Here is a 15,754-nt window from a genome sequence, read left to right as displayed (position 1 = left end):
CAATTTGTAATAAAACAGCAATATTTATTTGTAGATATTTTTTTGCAAACTGGATAAAAACATTGACACAAATTGACATGCCAGTTCATTTGACACCATGGGCGAAAGCAGATCTACAACAGTGGTCATGAAATATAATCAGCTATGTAGGGAAAATAGATTTACAGGATGATGAAACATTTTAGCAGCTAAATGCTTTGTGTTCAATGGCAGCTAGGGGAAAACAGCCAATGTGTCTAAAAAGCCTCCCTGCAACACAGCAACAAACTAGGAATGACACTGATTTAACAAATTGACATTTCATTAGGTAAACCCGCACTCTCAAATCGAAAATATAGACTATGTATAGATTCTTTACAGCTCTTGGATCTCATGCGCTTGTGCAGGTATACCTAATGCGTCCAGTGAGCGTAACGCGAAGATCCGTATTGTAATTAATTGAAATGTCAATTGGTGCCAGTGCACACATGACATGCATGATTTGCACAAACATTCTTGAGGGGAGGAAAAACAAAGAGCATTTCCTCCCAAATCGCATCTTCAACATGAAGGTCAGCCTCGCGAGTCCTGTCCTGCTAATTCATAGTATATGTACAAGCTAAAATAATCTTTAGAAAAAGATGAAGATGTTTTTGGTGACAGCGGTGAAATTGATGATTGGTTATCCACACCAAAAGGTCGTCGATGTAGAAGCTTGGCAAGATGTTATTTTGTCTTGATGTGATTCGACTTTGTCAGTTCAGAGGAAAGAAGTGCAACTCACATTCTGTTGTATAACCTTTGTGCCCTCCTTTGGTATTTTTGTACATTTTTCTTGTTTTGTTCTGATGTGGCGTTATTACCAACTTAAGATCTCTGGTCAACTGTTTACGTGTGACGTACTTATAGAGATAGTGATGTAAATATGTGATGTATCATGATGGTGTTCATTCGTCTTTTAGCACAGTAGTTGCGATTGTTTTAACACTTTTATTAAAACAACAGCTTCATAAAAAATAAGTTACAAGTACTTTAAAACAAGTTCTCCCGTCGCAGATAAGCTCTGGTAGAATCAATAGAATGCTGTCATTTTCTAGTGCGTTTTAGAATACGTCATTACACATTACGCCAAGACGGAGTATGCGCAGACCGGCTATTCCTACTGAACCGTTTAATTACGTTCATACACAACTGTGAATGTGAGTGGAATTCCATTTGGATTCTGTGATTTTATTCGGATTGAGGTGTTAATATGGACCATTTTCATTCTGTTCGGTTTCATTCTAATCGGAATACAAGGCTCGGGCTCCATGTAAACTTTATGCAAATTTACTGGCACCCAAGCTAAAATAAAAAGTGCTGAGTGCAATAATGGAAATCACCATACATGTCAATTTAGAGCTAAACCTTGATTTAGACCAGTTTTCATCTTAAAAATATACCTTTTTCCCCCCCTATTTATTTCTATGCTTAACTTAAAAATGACAAAATGGCAGAGAAAAATGCTCCCTATTGTTCTCAACGGCTTATGTTTGGTAGTTTGAAGTCAGTCTGATGTTTGTTTGACAGATTTTTGAAAAGAAGCACAACAAAATGCCACAAAAGTGTCCACAGGGTACATCTGAGGAGGGCACAAGGGTTACAAAAAAACTACCAGGTGGACACTCGGCTCCGGTTCCTCGATTGCGAACAGCTCAGCTGGGCAGAAGCCAAGGCTCCACAAAGTCCCAGTGTTTCCACAAAACGAAGAGCAGCACGGTGAGCAGGACGGTGGCGCCCACCCGCGCCCGCGTCTTCATCAGCGGCGTGATGAAGTTGGCCAGCGTGGACACGAACACCAGCAGAACGGCCATAAGCGCCAGGATGACGTTGATGAGCTTGCCCAGCAGTGCGCGGGCATTGGCGTTTTCCACGCCCTCCAGCTGGACCACCTGCTGCTGCTGCTGCTGCAGCTCCAGTTTGGTGATGCGCGTCAGGCACGACTCCACTGCTTCCTGCGAGCGCATGCAAATATATGATGGAAAAACAAAGAATGAAAAAAAAACATGCACAAGTTAACTTGAGAACGTCAAAAAGGAATCCAACCATCTATCTGTATATAATCTAGCCATTTGTTATAAATAATATATCATTCTATCTTTCTAGCCATCAGCCGCTCTCCATCTATACTTCCATCATCCATGCATCATTCATCATTACATCTTTCTTTCATTATCCATCCATCAGTGATTCATCAGTCTATCTTTCTACCATCGTCCATCCATCCATCAACCATTTGTCATTGTATCTTTCTTGTCATCATCCATCAGCCAATCTAGCTAATGTCAATCCTAGCCTTCCATCCATCCAACCAATGATCGATCAGTCCATCCATCCATCCATCCATCCATCCAAAGTGGGAGAGTCTATTTTTTTATCCATGCAAAGAACTTTGAGTTGCATTTTTGGTATAAAAAGTGTTTTATCAATAATGTTTGATTGATCCATCCATCCATCCTAACCTGAATGTCTCTTGCTCTCTCATAGGACTGATAGGCCACTTTCTCCTCCATGCTGGCCAATTCCTGTTTGAGATTGCTCATTTCATTCTGATGAAGCTCCGTCAGGTCACTCAGCTGCTCCTCTAATCGTTCATACCTGAAATTAAAAAAATATATAATTGCTAAAAATATATTTTTGAATATATCATTGCAAAGGACAACATTGTTTAACAGATTTTGTATTTTGTAGAATGTCATTTTTTTATTTATCATTTAATAATATTCCACAAATAAAGAAAATATTACTCATTCAAATAATACATAATTCAATAGTAAATATATTATTACAATATGACACACTGTGAAATCACTCCGAGAAAAACTATAAATTTACAGGTGGGGAAAAAAAAGGAGCTAATGGCTTGTTTAGGAGTAAAGTTCAAAGGCTTTTTTGTCCTACCTGTATCTTTCCTCTTGCAGGCACTGTGTCATGTAGGAGTAGTCGCTCTGTAGTTGGCCCTTCATGTCCTCGATGGTGTCCTCCATGTGCGCCTGGCTGGCTTTGATCTCCTGCAAGCCCTCCAGGAGAGAGTCCCACGAGCTGTGCACGTGATGGTGGTGGTGGTGGTGCCCATCCAGCCTGGGACTCCCCATCGTGGGCCCCAACATTCCGCCTCCTCCTCCACCCGCCCCGCCCGAATTGCTTCCTGGGGCCGAGCCGGACGTGGCGCTGGAGCACTCGTCGTCGCTGCCGTACTTGGGGCTGGATACCAGAGTGGCGCTTCCGCTCAGGGCTCGGGGGGTGGGCGTGTCGTCGGAGTGGCCCCCGACTCCGTCCTCCAGCGTATCCTTGAGGTGGGCGATGTTATCTGCGCTGCCGAATTTGTTCCTGATGAGACTGGCAAACTCTCTGGGCTTGGAGACCACGGCGGTGTGAGTGAGGGCCGACACCCCGCCTTTGACCCCTTCCACCACGCCTCCTCCGAAACCGCTTATCCCCGCACGGACGTTGGCCCCCACGTCCTTTAGTCCTTGCTGCATGTCCCGCAGGACATCTTTGGGCTGCCTGGCTGGTCCATTCTGGACAGGCAGAGGAAAGCACAGAGATGAAGAATCGCAAATGTTTGTTTGGTCTTAAGGAGTAAACGTGACAAATTTATAGCCTTTTATGAAGCTAGCACTGCTGTAATATCAGTCATTATTCTCAGAGGATAAAGAATATATGCCTTGAGTATCGTTTTATTACCTATCTCCATGTTTTTATGCAGTGTTCGTGTTCAAACATCCATTGCTTAAAGTGTTATAACACTGCCAAAAAAATGTTAGCCCATCTATAGCATTTTCCATTATGAGTTAGCACGAAGCTAACAGACTTAAAGGTGAAGTTATGTGGTTGTTTTAAGAATACACCGTGTCATATTTACTTCGACGCTCCGCGGACTCAGGTCAATTAGTGGAGCTCAGAATTCAAAGCAAACATGGTGAAGCAGCATTTAGCTGTTATGCTGCAAGCAAATGGCATAGGTTGCCAATTGAAGTGAAGTTAGACCCTATAGTGTAAACGCTTGTAAATCCAGGTTTAAAACTGTTTTCTTCCCCATAAACCTATGAATAATTTTTAAAATACGTTTTCCTAATTGCGTACTTGCACTGTAATTTTTTTGTGTAATTTTAGCTAATTATTATTAATTTACTTTGCTTTTAAATATCTTTTTTGTAAATGCTTTTAAATGGATACTTCACTCATTGAACAATTTTCAGCAGTGAAAAGTTCATACTTTGTCCAGAATTTGATAACTTTATTATTTTTCATGTACAATTAATACCGTTAAAAACTGGGTTTTTTTCCCTCTTGCTGTCGACTGATGATGACATGATTGGTCGTTACCTCCTTCCTCAGCACAGGTGATGCCATTATCAGTCGACAGCAAGTAGAAAAGAAAAAAAAAAGAACTTTTTAAAGGTATTAATTGTACATGAAAAATAATTAAGTTACCACATTAATTACAGACAAAGTATTAACTTTTAACTACTGAAAATGGTTCAATGAGTAAAGTATCCCTTTAAATTTACTTTTAATTATGTGAAGGACATTGCGTTACATTGTGTACGAAATGTGCTATATAAATAAAGCACAGGAGAGTAGTGAACTTTGACTGGGAGTGGCATTAAATACCTTAAAGTCTCTTTTTTGATGACTTGCTCAATGTTCACTATCTGACAAACCGTTGTGAAGTGAGTTGAGTTCACTGCCACCCTACAGAGCTTGTATCACAAGTCAATGCAAAAACGAAAAAATAAATAATCATAGTGGCTTGTGTGTTGATAAAGCTCATAAGTTGGTTCATGCGTATCTCAAGGCATTATTTTACGTGAAATACACTGGTTAAAATGACCATATAAGGAAAAAGCAGTATAGAAAATAGCTGGCAGAACCTAATGTTAGGACCAGTGACTTTACATGTGACTCTGTGTGTGGAATGAAAAAACTCACCTGCTCTATCTCCTTTAGCTTCTTGTGATAGTGCTCTAGCTTCTTGTGCAAGTGTGCGATGGTCTGTGCCGACTTTTGGTTCTTCTTCTCAAACACCTGCTTGATCCTGGACGCCTGCTGCTTATCGGCGTTGTGGGCCAGCTTCAGGTACTCGGCCACGTTGTCGTCGCGGGCCTCCTGCTCCACTCGGATCTGCTCGGTCACCTTCAGGATCTTCTGCTGAAGGTGCTCCAGAGCGGCCCGCGTCCGCTGGGGCTCGCCGCAACCCGCCCCGCCCTCGGCACCGCCGCCGGCCGCCACGCCGCCGGACGCTGGACCCGCCGCACCCTCTGTGCTGATGTTGCTGTCAGAGCCTCCATGGCTGGCGGTGGAAGGGAGGCTGAGAGTTGTCGCCTCACTCTTGTCCAGCTGGGAGGACGAAAAGGACATTAACAAAGTGGCGCTGATGTTCAATCATCTCTCCCCACTGAAATGAAGCGAATGTCATTTATCCACTGCAGGCTCCCAAAAAAATAACCACATATTTTTGTAATGTTTTTAAAAACAAAAATACCACTCTATAATGTACTTAAAACCTACTCACAGTAATGACAATTTGCCATATTTTTGATTGATTCACTTCAGTTTACAAATTCTAGAGTTCCTTCTGGTGTGCGAGTCTTGGCCACCTGGGGGCAGTATAAGACATATGGCTAGCTAGCGGGTCACAGCTCCTCAATAAGATGCAGTAATAGTCATTTTTGGGAGAGAATAAAGAATATATGCCTGTGTCCTTTAATCAACAGATATTTAGCAGAAAATTAGTATTATCGTCTTCTAAATATCCGTTGATTAAAAGGTGATAACACTGCCACATACTGTGACATACATGCTATTTGTTAGCTGTTCCATAGTGTGTTAGCATTCAGCTAGCAGATTTTATGTAGTTGTGTAGCAGTTTACATTGCGTACAACTCTTTAGTTTGACAGTAAATTCAACTGGTAGTGGGAGTTGATAATCTGTCTTTCCTTAAACAAAGCTATCAGGCTGTTTTAAATACACGTTGTGTACTTTTTTTTTGTGGAAGAACTGTTTACTATCCAATTTGCCAAAGACTAAAAAACACTAACACACAAACACTAAAAAAAGATGCTGGAATGTTTTCCTAACGCATTCGCTCAGTAGCTGGAAATGAGCAGATTGAGTTTTTACTTTTACCTGGTCATTATTTTGACCCAGGAGTTCCTTCAGTCGATATTTTAGAAAATTTAACATACAATTCTTAAAAACAAATGGTGGCGGCTGGATGACTTGGTCACACCGTGTGACAAATGGCCCACCCATTGAAAATGAGTTCGCAGCGCTCATATCTCAAATATTTGCTTGCAATTCAAAGCATAAAAAGTGGCTGACTGACTGTATTTAAAAAAAAAAAAAAAAAAAAAACTCATAACTTAGGTAAGTTGTACCTCAAGGTGCTAAACACAAACAAACTGTTTTACTTTTAGGTAAAATCAGGGTTGTCCAAAATATGGCCCGGGAGCTATTTGTGGCCCAATGTCCAATTTTAGTCGCCCATGGCAAAAAATAAATAAATAAAGGGTTTGAACACTCCTGGGTTACATACAAACAACAAGTTGCTGTAAATATATTTAGTGAAGACTCTAATGTGATGATTGATCCAAGAGGGGATTCCCCGCACGGGTATATGGGCGGCCTGGCAGATGGCACCTATTTTAATGCCTGCCTGCCCTCGCCCGCCTGACGTCAAAACAGTGTAATCAGAGCCTGCAAACATGAGCTCAGGGAGACACATGACACCGAACATCTCGGATGCCGTGCTCTAATTTCTCTGGACGGGTCAGTGGGAGGATTTATAAGCATTTGACTGGCGTGGCAGCGTGATAGCTCTGATGGCTCCCAGGGGCCATTAGCTAACACCCCACCACCACCACCCCCATGTGAAAGTAGGTTACAAACATGTTGTAATGGAGAGGAGAAAAACAGACGACCACCCCGGTGGGAGAAAGTGGGATGCGGGGTTGCTGTAAAGCTGCGGTGCATGTGTGATGCTGCATGACTGCGAAGACACAACAATGCAGCAAAGGATGACGCTGTGACCTGACTGTGTCTTTTCATAGCGCAAGCGAGGGGATGGAATTGTGACACAAGACCGGCAGCGCCGGGACACGACGAGGGTGGATGAGGAGATGAGGATGAGGAATCAAATGAGAAACGTTACCATACTGCTTCAATCCAATTTGTGCCGTTTGCGTTCCAGGCCCATTCTCCTGCTGCCCCCCTCCACCTCCTCCTCCTCTCCTCCTCCTCACCTCCTCTTCCCCCCCCCGGAGCCCCCCACCCCACCCCGCTCCACCTGGAGTATTTTCACCCTCAGCCGACGCCTGGCTGACGATCACCTCAACACATCCTATGCGGCTCCATTGTTGACGCCGTCGACATCTGCAGCCTCCTCGCCTCCGCTCTCGCTCTCATCTCGTTCTCTCTCTCTTCCCCTCCCATGCCCTCTTTCGGTGGAAATGCAAATGCTGCCTGTCCTGTCCTGTAATGGAGGTGGGAGCAAAGGAGCAGATGATGGCGGGGGTGGGGATGGGAGAGAGCTTAAGCGCAGGCGTAGCGCCGCCACTGTTGGGAGTAGAGGTGTGGGAGGGGCAGAGGGAGCACAGAAGGGCCTGCGACGAGGGGGGCTGCAGTCACAATCCAAATAATCTGGTCCGTGGTTGCCAAGTCGTTCATTCAGTCATTGTACAGGCCATGTTTTAAAAGTGATATACTGATATTTGTATTCATCTATGTTCGCTAAATGTTCATTAAAAAAAAATGGTTAATTTGTTTTGTTGTGAAGTCATCAATGCCACAGTTGAAGTTAACTGTCAAACATAAATAGGTTTGCAATTAATCAATTAATTGTTGTTCTACAACAAAAACTATGACACATCGCATATATAAAACAAACAACTTAGCTAGCCTCGGGCTAGTTTAATGTAACCTAAAATGGAGAATACCATTGACAGGCGAATCCATAGCATCATCTTGGTGTGTTAATTAAAGAGAACTCAACCCAAAAATATTTACAAAAATATGTTGTATGTGCCCCTACTACTCTTAACGCGGCATTCTAATTAGTATTGAGTTTGTGAAATATGAGTTAAGCAGCAAAAGCCAACCGTTTTTGTCGTTCCCAGACGGCAGCCATTTTGGGCCAGGTGAAGTTGCGCAATTGTGATGTCATTTTCACTCAACAGCTAGTGACAAAATGGTCGCCCCCTGATATGAATAGAAATGGGTGGATTCTGCTGCTTAACTCATATTCCGCAAACACAAATTTATATATATATATATATATATATATATATATATATATATATATATATATATATATATATATATATATATATATATATATATATATATATATATATATATATATATATATATATATATATATATATATATATATATATATATATATATATGAATATTTAGACTAGTGCATTGAACATATTATTGTAAAAAAAAAACATTTGGGTTGACTTTCGCTTTCAGCAATGGATGATTGAACATGCACACATATTTTTGGGCAATATTTATATATTATAGATATATTTATAGAATTTCTATTAAATTATATTAATACTCTATATTTTAAGTAAAATATATAGTACTATGCTTCTTAATAAAAACATATTGCAAAACATTTTCAGGAGACTGGAACATATTAATCGCATTGCCATTTATCAGTGAGGAAAGATGATTTGAGGTCGTAAAGATTGCATAATGATGGTTCAAATACATAATAAATATCCTAAAATAAGTATATGTGGCACACATGCTGCATGTGGAATTAATGTATCCCAGTGGAAGTCAATTACTTTAAGTGCTATTCCCAACTACGCACTTTTATCTTTGTAAAGATAAAAAGGTGCCCGTGGCTGTCGAGCAAGGACACAAGTGTGATGACACTTATTATAAAAAATGCGTTTAAAATAGAAGTCGGATTGGAAAAAAATCAGGTCAAGTGCTGGGAAACATTAAAAGAAGAGAAACAGTTGATTCAACTGGGGGGTTAGAGGTTGCCATGGTGACGCTCAGTACTATGTTGCCCAGGAGACCATGACTCATGACTTAGTTTATTAGGTAGTACATAGCACCCCCCCCCCCCCCCCCCCAAAAAAAAATATTTTTATAAACTAGTTTGGTAGTCTATTGCTTTATATTATATTATATTCACAATCACCTGGTGGTTAGAAAATACGTAAAGCCATGTATAATGACAACAGGCACACAATTTCATTTCAGACATTTTATTATAATTTTGAATTATGTAAACAAAGAAAATTAACACAAGGTACGGTACAATAAATAAAAGGATAGATTTTTCATTTGTAGCTTTACACATAAAACAGTATGCAGTGGGACCTGTGCACGAGCGTCAAACAGGAAGTGCAGTCAACATTTGGGCTCATCATCACTTCAATGTTGTTATTTTGTGAGCATTAGCATGACCTTTTTCCACACCCATTCAAAGTAGCCCTTTAGCAGCAGGACTGCCAAGTTAAGAAAGACATAAATTAACTTTTTTTTAAGGCAGAGAACAACAATTAGTGTAAATGAATTGCACGTGTTAGAGCAATAGGAGAGGATTGGTAATTCACTCGAGCTTAGTAAATAATACGCTGACTTAGTTTGAGAACACTCTTGTGATTGTCGACTAGAGAGTAGACACTTAATACCGGATGAGTCCAGTACACGAGGTGCATGTGCAATGCCGCAATGGGTTTATAATTACGCTACTTTACAGTGAGAGTCAATTAAAAAACTCTGATATATTTTTTACTAAATAATCATTTTTAAAAGTGCTACCCTACAATATTTGGTACAGTACCCATTTGAGCTGGGTCGCATATATAAAAAAAAGATGACGCTCGTGTCAGGTATAATCTCAGCAAAGCAAATGTGCGTAGAGAGCACATTACAACGCTTCAAGCATCTTTCCTGGATTGTTCAACAGGATACATAAAGTATAATACACAGTAAGTTCTTTTTGGGGTAGAAAAAAAATACAAAACAGAACATTTAGATGAATTCTTCCCAACATAATGAAGAACAACGAAGTAAAAACAAAAAAGTGGATTCCAGCAATGAGGAGCAAAAAGGACCTTCCATCTTCCGTCATTGGTTGATTTGGTCGAGGCAGATTGGTGTTGAACCCTGATGGCATCTGTGCTTCAAGTAATGCTCATCCTCCGTTTCTCTGCTTCCGTGAAAACTGCCCATTGAACGGAACGGAACGCAAAGAAGGAATAATACAGTCGACCCTTCGGACAGCCACTGGATCCAAATGAGTATAAATCCACCAGTGCAAAGATTAACCGTAATCTCCGCAGATCAAATGTCAATATCTTACCATGCCCACCCCGCTTTCCTATGTATACAATACCCAAATTAACTTTTAAAGACACAACGGCTGAGGTCCCTTATGTTGTCTCCCTCGGAGCGACTGTGCAGTCCGTGCCAAACTTGGCATGCCTGAATGTTATTGTGAGGTTTGTTGGAATATTGCCACTCTTTCAGGAACAAGTCAACGATAGGGTAAAAAAACAAAAACAAAAAAAAAGTAGAAGGAAAATCACACGCCGGATTTAAGTGGCATCTCGACGACTCTTCTCTTGGCCTGATAGAAATCTGTTGAGAGAGGAGGAAATTTATAAGGTAAATTAAAATTGTAGACTGGTTCAGGTGCCAATTCTAGCAAAAATAACACTACTTTATAATATTATACTTTGTAAAAACAAACCTGTAATGTTAGTTTGTCTCCTCTTGAGTCCTGTATTCTCCTTCTTCCTTGGCGTTTTCTCCGCAGTGTAAGGACGTCTCTCCAACTTGTTTTCAGGGATGTTCTCTTTCTCATTGTCTGGCGGCCCTGCCTTGGCTCTCTTGGGGCTGACCGCCACCTTAGCTGCCCTTTGACCTTTGGCCTTGCCCAGCATACAGGACCTGTAGAGCGGTGGCACCGTGGCACCCGGGACGCTCTCCCACTGGAAATCTCCGCTGGCCAGGGGCTGGTTGGACATGAAGTCGAAACCCCAGCGCCGGGACGCCTCCTCCAGGTCTTTCCTCAGGGCGGCCTGGTAGTCCCCCCGCAGCTGCGCCCTGTCGACTGGACCGAAGAGGTTCCGCCGTGTGGGGCCTTTCCCCAGAGGGCTCAGGATCCGCTTGACGTTTGCCATCATTCGACACTAAAATGACACACAGAGGATTGTAAGGTCACCACCTGCTTTATAAACAAATTCTTCATGAGCAACATTTTAATTTTCTAAATCCAATATAGAGCACGTTCATGCCTTTAGAGTAAAAAAAAAAAAGTGTCTTACCATTGTTCTAAGCTTCCTCAGCGAACACAACAGAGCATCTGAGATTATTACTGGGAGTCACTCTATTTATAATGCTGAGACGTGACTCACAGGTCTTTGGCCCCTCCCACATGAACGTGACTTGTACATGCCCGGACATAGTCTCACTCAGACATGTGAAGGCAAGTTCTCAGGCAAAAGTTAGTTTACAAAAGCCACCGCTAGGCGGCCATTTCAAGGCCAACTGCCTTGAAGGGAGTGGAATGGTCCACTGGTGAAGATCAGACAGATCAGATGGGACATGCTGGGACAAGAAAATTGAGCGAATGAAACAACATGATGATGATGATGATGATGATCATGATAAGCTATTCATTGAGGGGGAATACTGGCATGGTGCTTTTACCCTAAAAGCTACACAGGAAGGAATCTACTGCATCTCATGAGAATAATGAGTCATTACACCCATCCAGGAAGGGTTGGGCAGGTCCTATGGACAATTTAGAAACTTCAATTAACCTAACATGCATGTTTTTTTTTGTTTTTTGTTATTTTATGTGGGAGGAAGCAGGAATACCCATACACAAGCACAGGGTAAACATGCAGGGAGGCCAAAGCCGAGAATGGAACCCAGAATCTCCCACTGTTCTGCCCTGATAAATTCTAATAAGACTAATTATATCAAACGCATTTAAAATCAATCTTTTTTGAGTGAGGTTTTTTTTTTAGAGGGTTTTTGACTTTTGAATTAAATTTATTTTAATTGGAGACGGGAATTGCTTAATATTGTGATAGGACATGTGCACTACTCAATTTGGCCACACATTGGCGCTATATCGGTGCAAAATGCCTTTTTTTCTAGGAATTGCTGCTCATTCATTTGAAACCCAGAGTCTATCCAAGTACTGCATTCTCACGTGTTCTGAAATATGCACGTTTAAACTGACTTTGAAACAGCAAAACAATTATGAAGATCATTCTACTCGCCAAATTCAATTGCTCCTGTATACCGGGTCTACCATTATGGTAGTAAGAAATATGATACATGTACTAATGTGGCAGCTACTCTAAGAAGCATATAGAACGGAAGTAACAACAAATTTTGAACTGGGGATGACGTTTCAAAGTGTAACTTTTGACACCCCTATGTCATACTGCCACCTCCCCATCCACTTATAACATTACTACCTGTGAAAATATATGCTTTAAGTAGTAAATGTAATCTTTAATACGTAAGTTAAAATTGATCATATGTTTAATAATTATATCATAGTCATTATTTCAACACCAATCTGAAAAGAATGTGACTTTTTTTTTTTTTTTTTTTTGTCGAGTTGACCTACATTTGATACGGCTCACGTTCCCATGAACCGGAAATGACGTACAAGAACTGCTGGATGAGCGGGACCCAAAAGTGATTCAAGTCTGTGGCGGGAGAGGAAGAGCCCGCCCAGTTACTACGCCGGTACACGTGAGCCTAAAACTCGTGGCGGTCGGCTATGAGTTGTCAACTGAACTCGACAAACTCCCTTCGTCGAAAAACAACAGTGGAAGTAAGCCTTTTGTCTATTTTTTGTGTCAAACTAAGCACAAAATGACTGCATAATGTACTACTACGTCACTCAAGCAGTGGTACAAACTTCAAGTTAATGGAACAGACTGAAAAACACTTTAAATCACATTACTTACATTTTCAGTCTACAGTCGTCCAATGTTCTTGTTCTGTGCCAGATGACGTCGTTTGGCTTGAGCCTCTTGAAAATGATGCCCAACTTGGTGAAGATACCGACAGAGTTCAAAGATAGCTTGATGCCGTCTCAAGTTTTCTCAAACAGACGGATTGCCAGAGGCTTTATGAACTCCGGTGGGCGGGACTCCGGTTCTCGTGCGGGGGGCGGATAGTCGCTTGGAACTGACTGTAGAAATTCCAGGAGAGGAGTGTGTCTGTGTAAAGGTCATTTGGTTTGTGGTCTTAATCCCATATGTGTGGCTACACAATGTAAAATAGAAAATGATTGAAGTACATAATAAATGTAAATTTAAGTGTGGTATGTTGTCCCGCAAACATAATGTCCTCATGTTGGTCAAACTATTCAGTTGAAAATAAATCACAAAAATGTGTATTTGTGTTATTAATTAGGGGTTGAACATGTTGGCCCATTTTGGGGGGTTAAATTGAATACCAACCCCCTAAAATGTAAAATTATTTGTTCTTTGTATTTTATATATGTGATGTACAGGGATGGTCTGTTAATGTGCAGTTTAGTTATTATATCTCTGCTGCAAAGGCAACTGCATGTTGCACTATTAATGCCTTTGTTCTGCAGCCACTTAAAATAATACACTCACTGGCCAGTTAATGCCACAGCACAATAATGAGATACAATACCACAGGTGTCAAACTCAAGGTCTGACGAACATATTAGCAACGCCACCTATTTCTATGTGGCCAGCTAAAGCAAACAATGTGCGTCCACTTCATATTTGTTGGTAAAATCAGTTTCAAAACTGCCATGTGTCTTTTAACAAGCAAGCATTGGTTGTGTGAGTTTATTACAAATTCATGCTCATAGTAAATACCAAACTGAAGCGAGAGTATAACAAGTGAGTGACAAAACTACATGGGAAAAAAGCACACCTAAAAATACTTGAAATTAATTAAGCATCACATAAGCAGCCACAGAGGGACAAACACTTTAAATATGTACCAATATTGTTTAACATTGAGATATTGCAAGCAGTTTTTGTTACTTAACCTCATTTTAATATCAAGTGATCAATAATCTAGTAATCACTTAATTAGTTGTATGTACAGTAGGCCTATATCTAACATATGGATGCTGTTCGTGAAATAATTATCAAATTAAATACAACCAAAATTGTAATTTAAGATGTAAAATGCAATCAAACATTTAAAAAGGCTGCAGTATAAGCATACAGTTGAAACTTTTTAAAAATCTAGTACTTAAACTTCATGTCATTAACTTTTTTAAGTACAATACATTTTTGTAAATTTTTTAAGTACAGTTCTGTTGTATTTAACTTTTAATTATAATAAATCTTATTGGTAATCAGACTGGTGGCAGCTAAAAACCTTTTGGGTAGAAAAAAACCCCTCAAACGTTGACTGCAGATGATGAAATGGATGACGTGTGCACTATGTGTCACCTCTCCGTGGGCATCACATGACATCCATCCATCATGTACTGTTGAGGTTACATAACAGTGGGTGGAAAATATACCATGCACCTTAACATAACTGAGTGGATGCCCGCGAGTTCCTGGAGCGTGGGAGCCGCCCTCCCCTATACGCTCTTAACCTGTGGAGACCAGTGAGACAGTCACGGCCCACGGTCACGTGACTCGCGTCACAAGTCTGGAAAGGCGCGCGCAAATTTGAGTCCGGCTCCGCGTCTCTGTACCGTGTTATTATGCCGTTTCACGTGGGATGTCTGAGTGAACTACTTGCCGTGGGACTGCGAGGGGTGGGACCGAAAAAATACGATTGGACAGTGGGATGAGAGCGGTAGGGTGGTGGTGGGGAAACCGCCGTGGGGAGAGCTATTCCGATCACAGGGCAAAAGGAATTTATCAATATCATTGAATGAACTCTTAAGTACCGTACATTACGGGCTCTGCTTTTACATCTGCTTCCTCGGCTTGTTACAAATTCAAACACCCCCTTTTCATTTATTCCTGCCAAGTATGGGAAAGGCCTTATTTGATGCAAAATATACACATTCTCTACCATTTAAAACATATATTATAGAAACAATTGATGGCACTGTTACTTTATTATTAAATAAACAAATGAGATGTGTTGTACAAGTGTTTAGATTTGACTAATCACATTCAAACTCATTGTAAAAAGATGCCACCATTTAATGTGTCCCTGATTAACTCCAAATAAAGACATTCTAGTAGGTTTTTCCTGACATTTTTCTTTTTACTGACCATCATTTTGAACTGTTCATAATTCTCTCCTCCTTGACTGAGGCCCCGACTCCATCTGAAGAAAAAGCCCCAAAATAAGATGCTTGCCACCATGCTTCTATTAAAGGTGTAGTGTTCTTTTGATGATGTGCAGTGTTGTGGTTGCACAAACTTACCTTTTGGAGTTCAATCCAGGTTTCATTTCATCAGACCAAAATGCATTTTCCCATGTTAGCCAGTTTCATCAATTTTGAAACAATCATATTGGTCTTATATATCAATCACTTAAAGCTGGCATTTTACCAGGGGTGTGTAGACTTTACATCCATTTAATTTTATACATTTGACCAAATATGTAGCCTGTAAATGACTTATGACTTAATACACCTCCAGATTATAATGAGATGGTGGTGATGGCAATTAAATAGTGGGAAAACTTTCCTTATTGAAAAAATATTAGGGCTATTTTTTTTTTTTTTTTTTTTATAAAATCCACCAAGTGTTATACTGAAAT

The 15,754-nt window shown here is 40.6% G+C and overlaps 2 protein-coding genes across 3 annotated transcripts; both read right to left on the bottom strand.

Moving 5' to 3' along the window:
- Positions 1-3: 3 nt before the first annotated feature.
- Positions 4-7,264, bottom strand: tmcc2 (transmembrane and coiled-coil domain family 2). Its single transcript, XM_077529138.1, has 5 exons — positions 7,176-7,264; positions 4,954-5,361; positions 2,920-3,539; positions 2,481-2,616; positions 4-1,973 (listed from the first exon to the last, which is right to left on the bottom strand). Exons 1-5 carry the CDS (start codon positions 7,176-7,178, stop codon positions 1,674-1,676), a joined length of 1,467 nt encoding a protein of 488 aa, XP_077385264.1. The 5' UTR covers positions 7,179-7,264; the 3' UTR covers positions 4-1,673.
- A 1,978-nt stretch (positions 7,265-9,242) lies between these two features.
- On the bottom strand, positions 9,243-13,218 carry cdkn1a (cyclin dependent kinase inhibitor 1A). Of its 2 annotated transcripts, none has more exons than XM_077529663.1 (3): positions 12,997-13,218; positions 10,752-11,193; positions 9,243-10,639 (listed from the first exon to the last, which is right to left on the bottom strand). In XM_077529663.1, the coding sequence occupies exons 2-3, from the start codon at positions 11,185-11,187 to the stop codon at positions 10,584-10,586; spliced, it is 492 nt and encodes a 163-aa protein (XP_077385789.1). In that variant the 5' UTR covers positions 11,188-11,193; positions 12,997-13,218; the 3' UTR covers positions 9,243-10,583. The 2 variants fall into 2 exon arrangements, with proteins under 2 accessions (XP_077385789.1, XP_077385788.1); XM_077529662.1 differs by lacking the exon at positions 12,997-13,218 and adding an exon at positions 11,329-11,354.
- Positions 13,219-15,754: the final 2,536 nt, after the last annotated feature.

This window comes from Festucalex cinctus, chromosome 8 (assembly GCF_051991245.1).
Source record: "Festucalex cinctus isolate MCC-2025b chromosome 8, RoL_Fcin_1.0, whole genome shotgun sequence".
In the NCBI taxonomy this organism is placed as follows: Eukaryota; Metazoa; Chordata; class Actinopteri; order Syngnathiformes; family Syngnathidae; genus Festucalex; species Festucalex cinctus.
This window is presented reverse-complemented; position numbering and strand designations above follow the sequence as displayed.

What these genes read in the sequence shown, in the direction of transcription:
- tmcc2 (XM_077529138.1), bottom strand. An exon ending in AGCTAAAGGAGATAGAGCAG is followed by an intron (nt 3,540 to 4,953) that starts GTGAGTTTTTTC and finishes CTGCCTGTCCAG; the next exon opens with AATGGACCAGCCAGGCAGCC. An exon ending in AGAGAGCAAGAGACATTCAG is followed by an intron (nt 1,974 to 2,480) that starts GTTAGGATGGAT and finishes ATGCGCTCGCAG; the next exon opens with GAAGCAGTGGAGTCGTGCCT.
- cdkn1a (XM_077529662.1), bottom strand. An exon ending in GAGACAAACTAACATTACAG is followed by an intron (nt 10,640 to 10,751) that starts GTTTGTTTTTAC and finishes CTCTCTCAACAG; the next exon opens with ATTTCTATCAGGCCAAGAGA.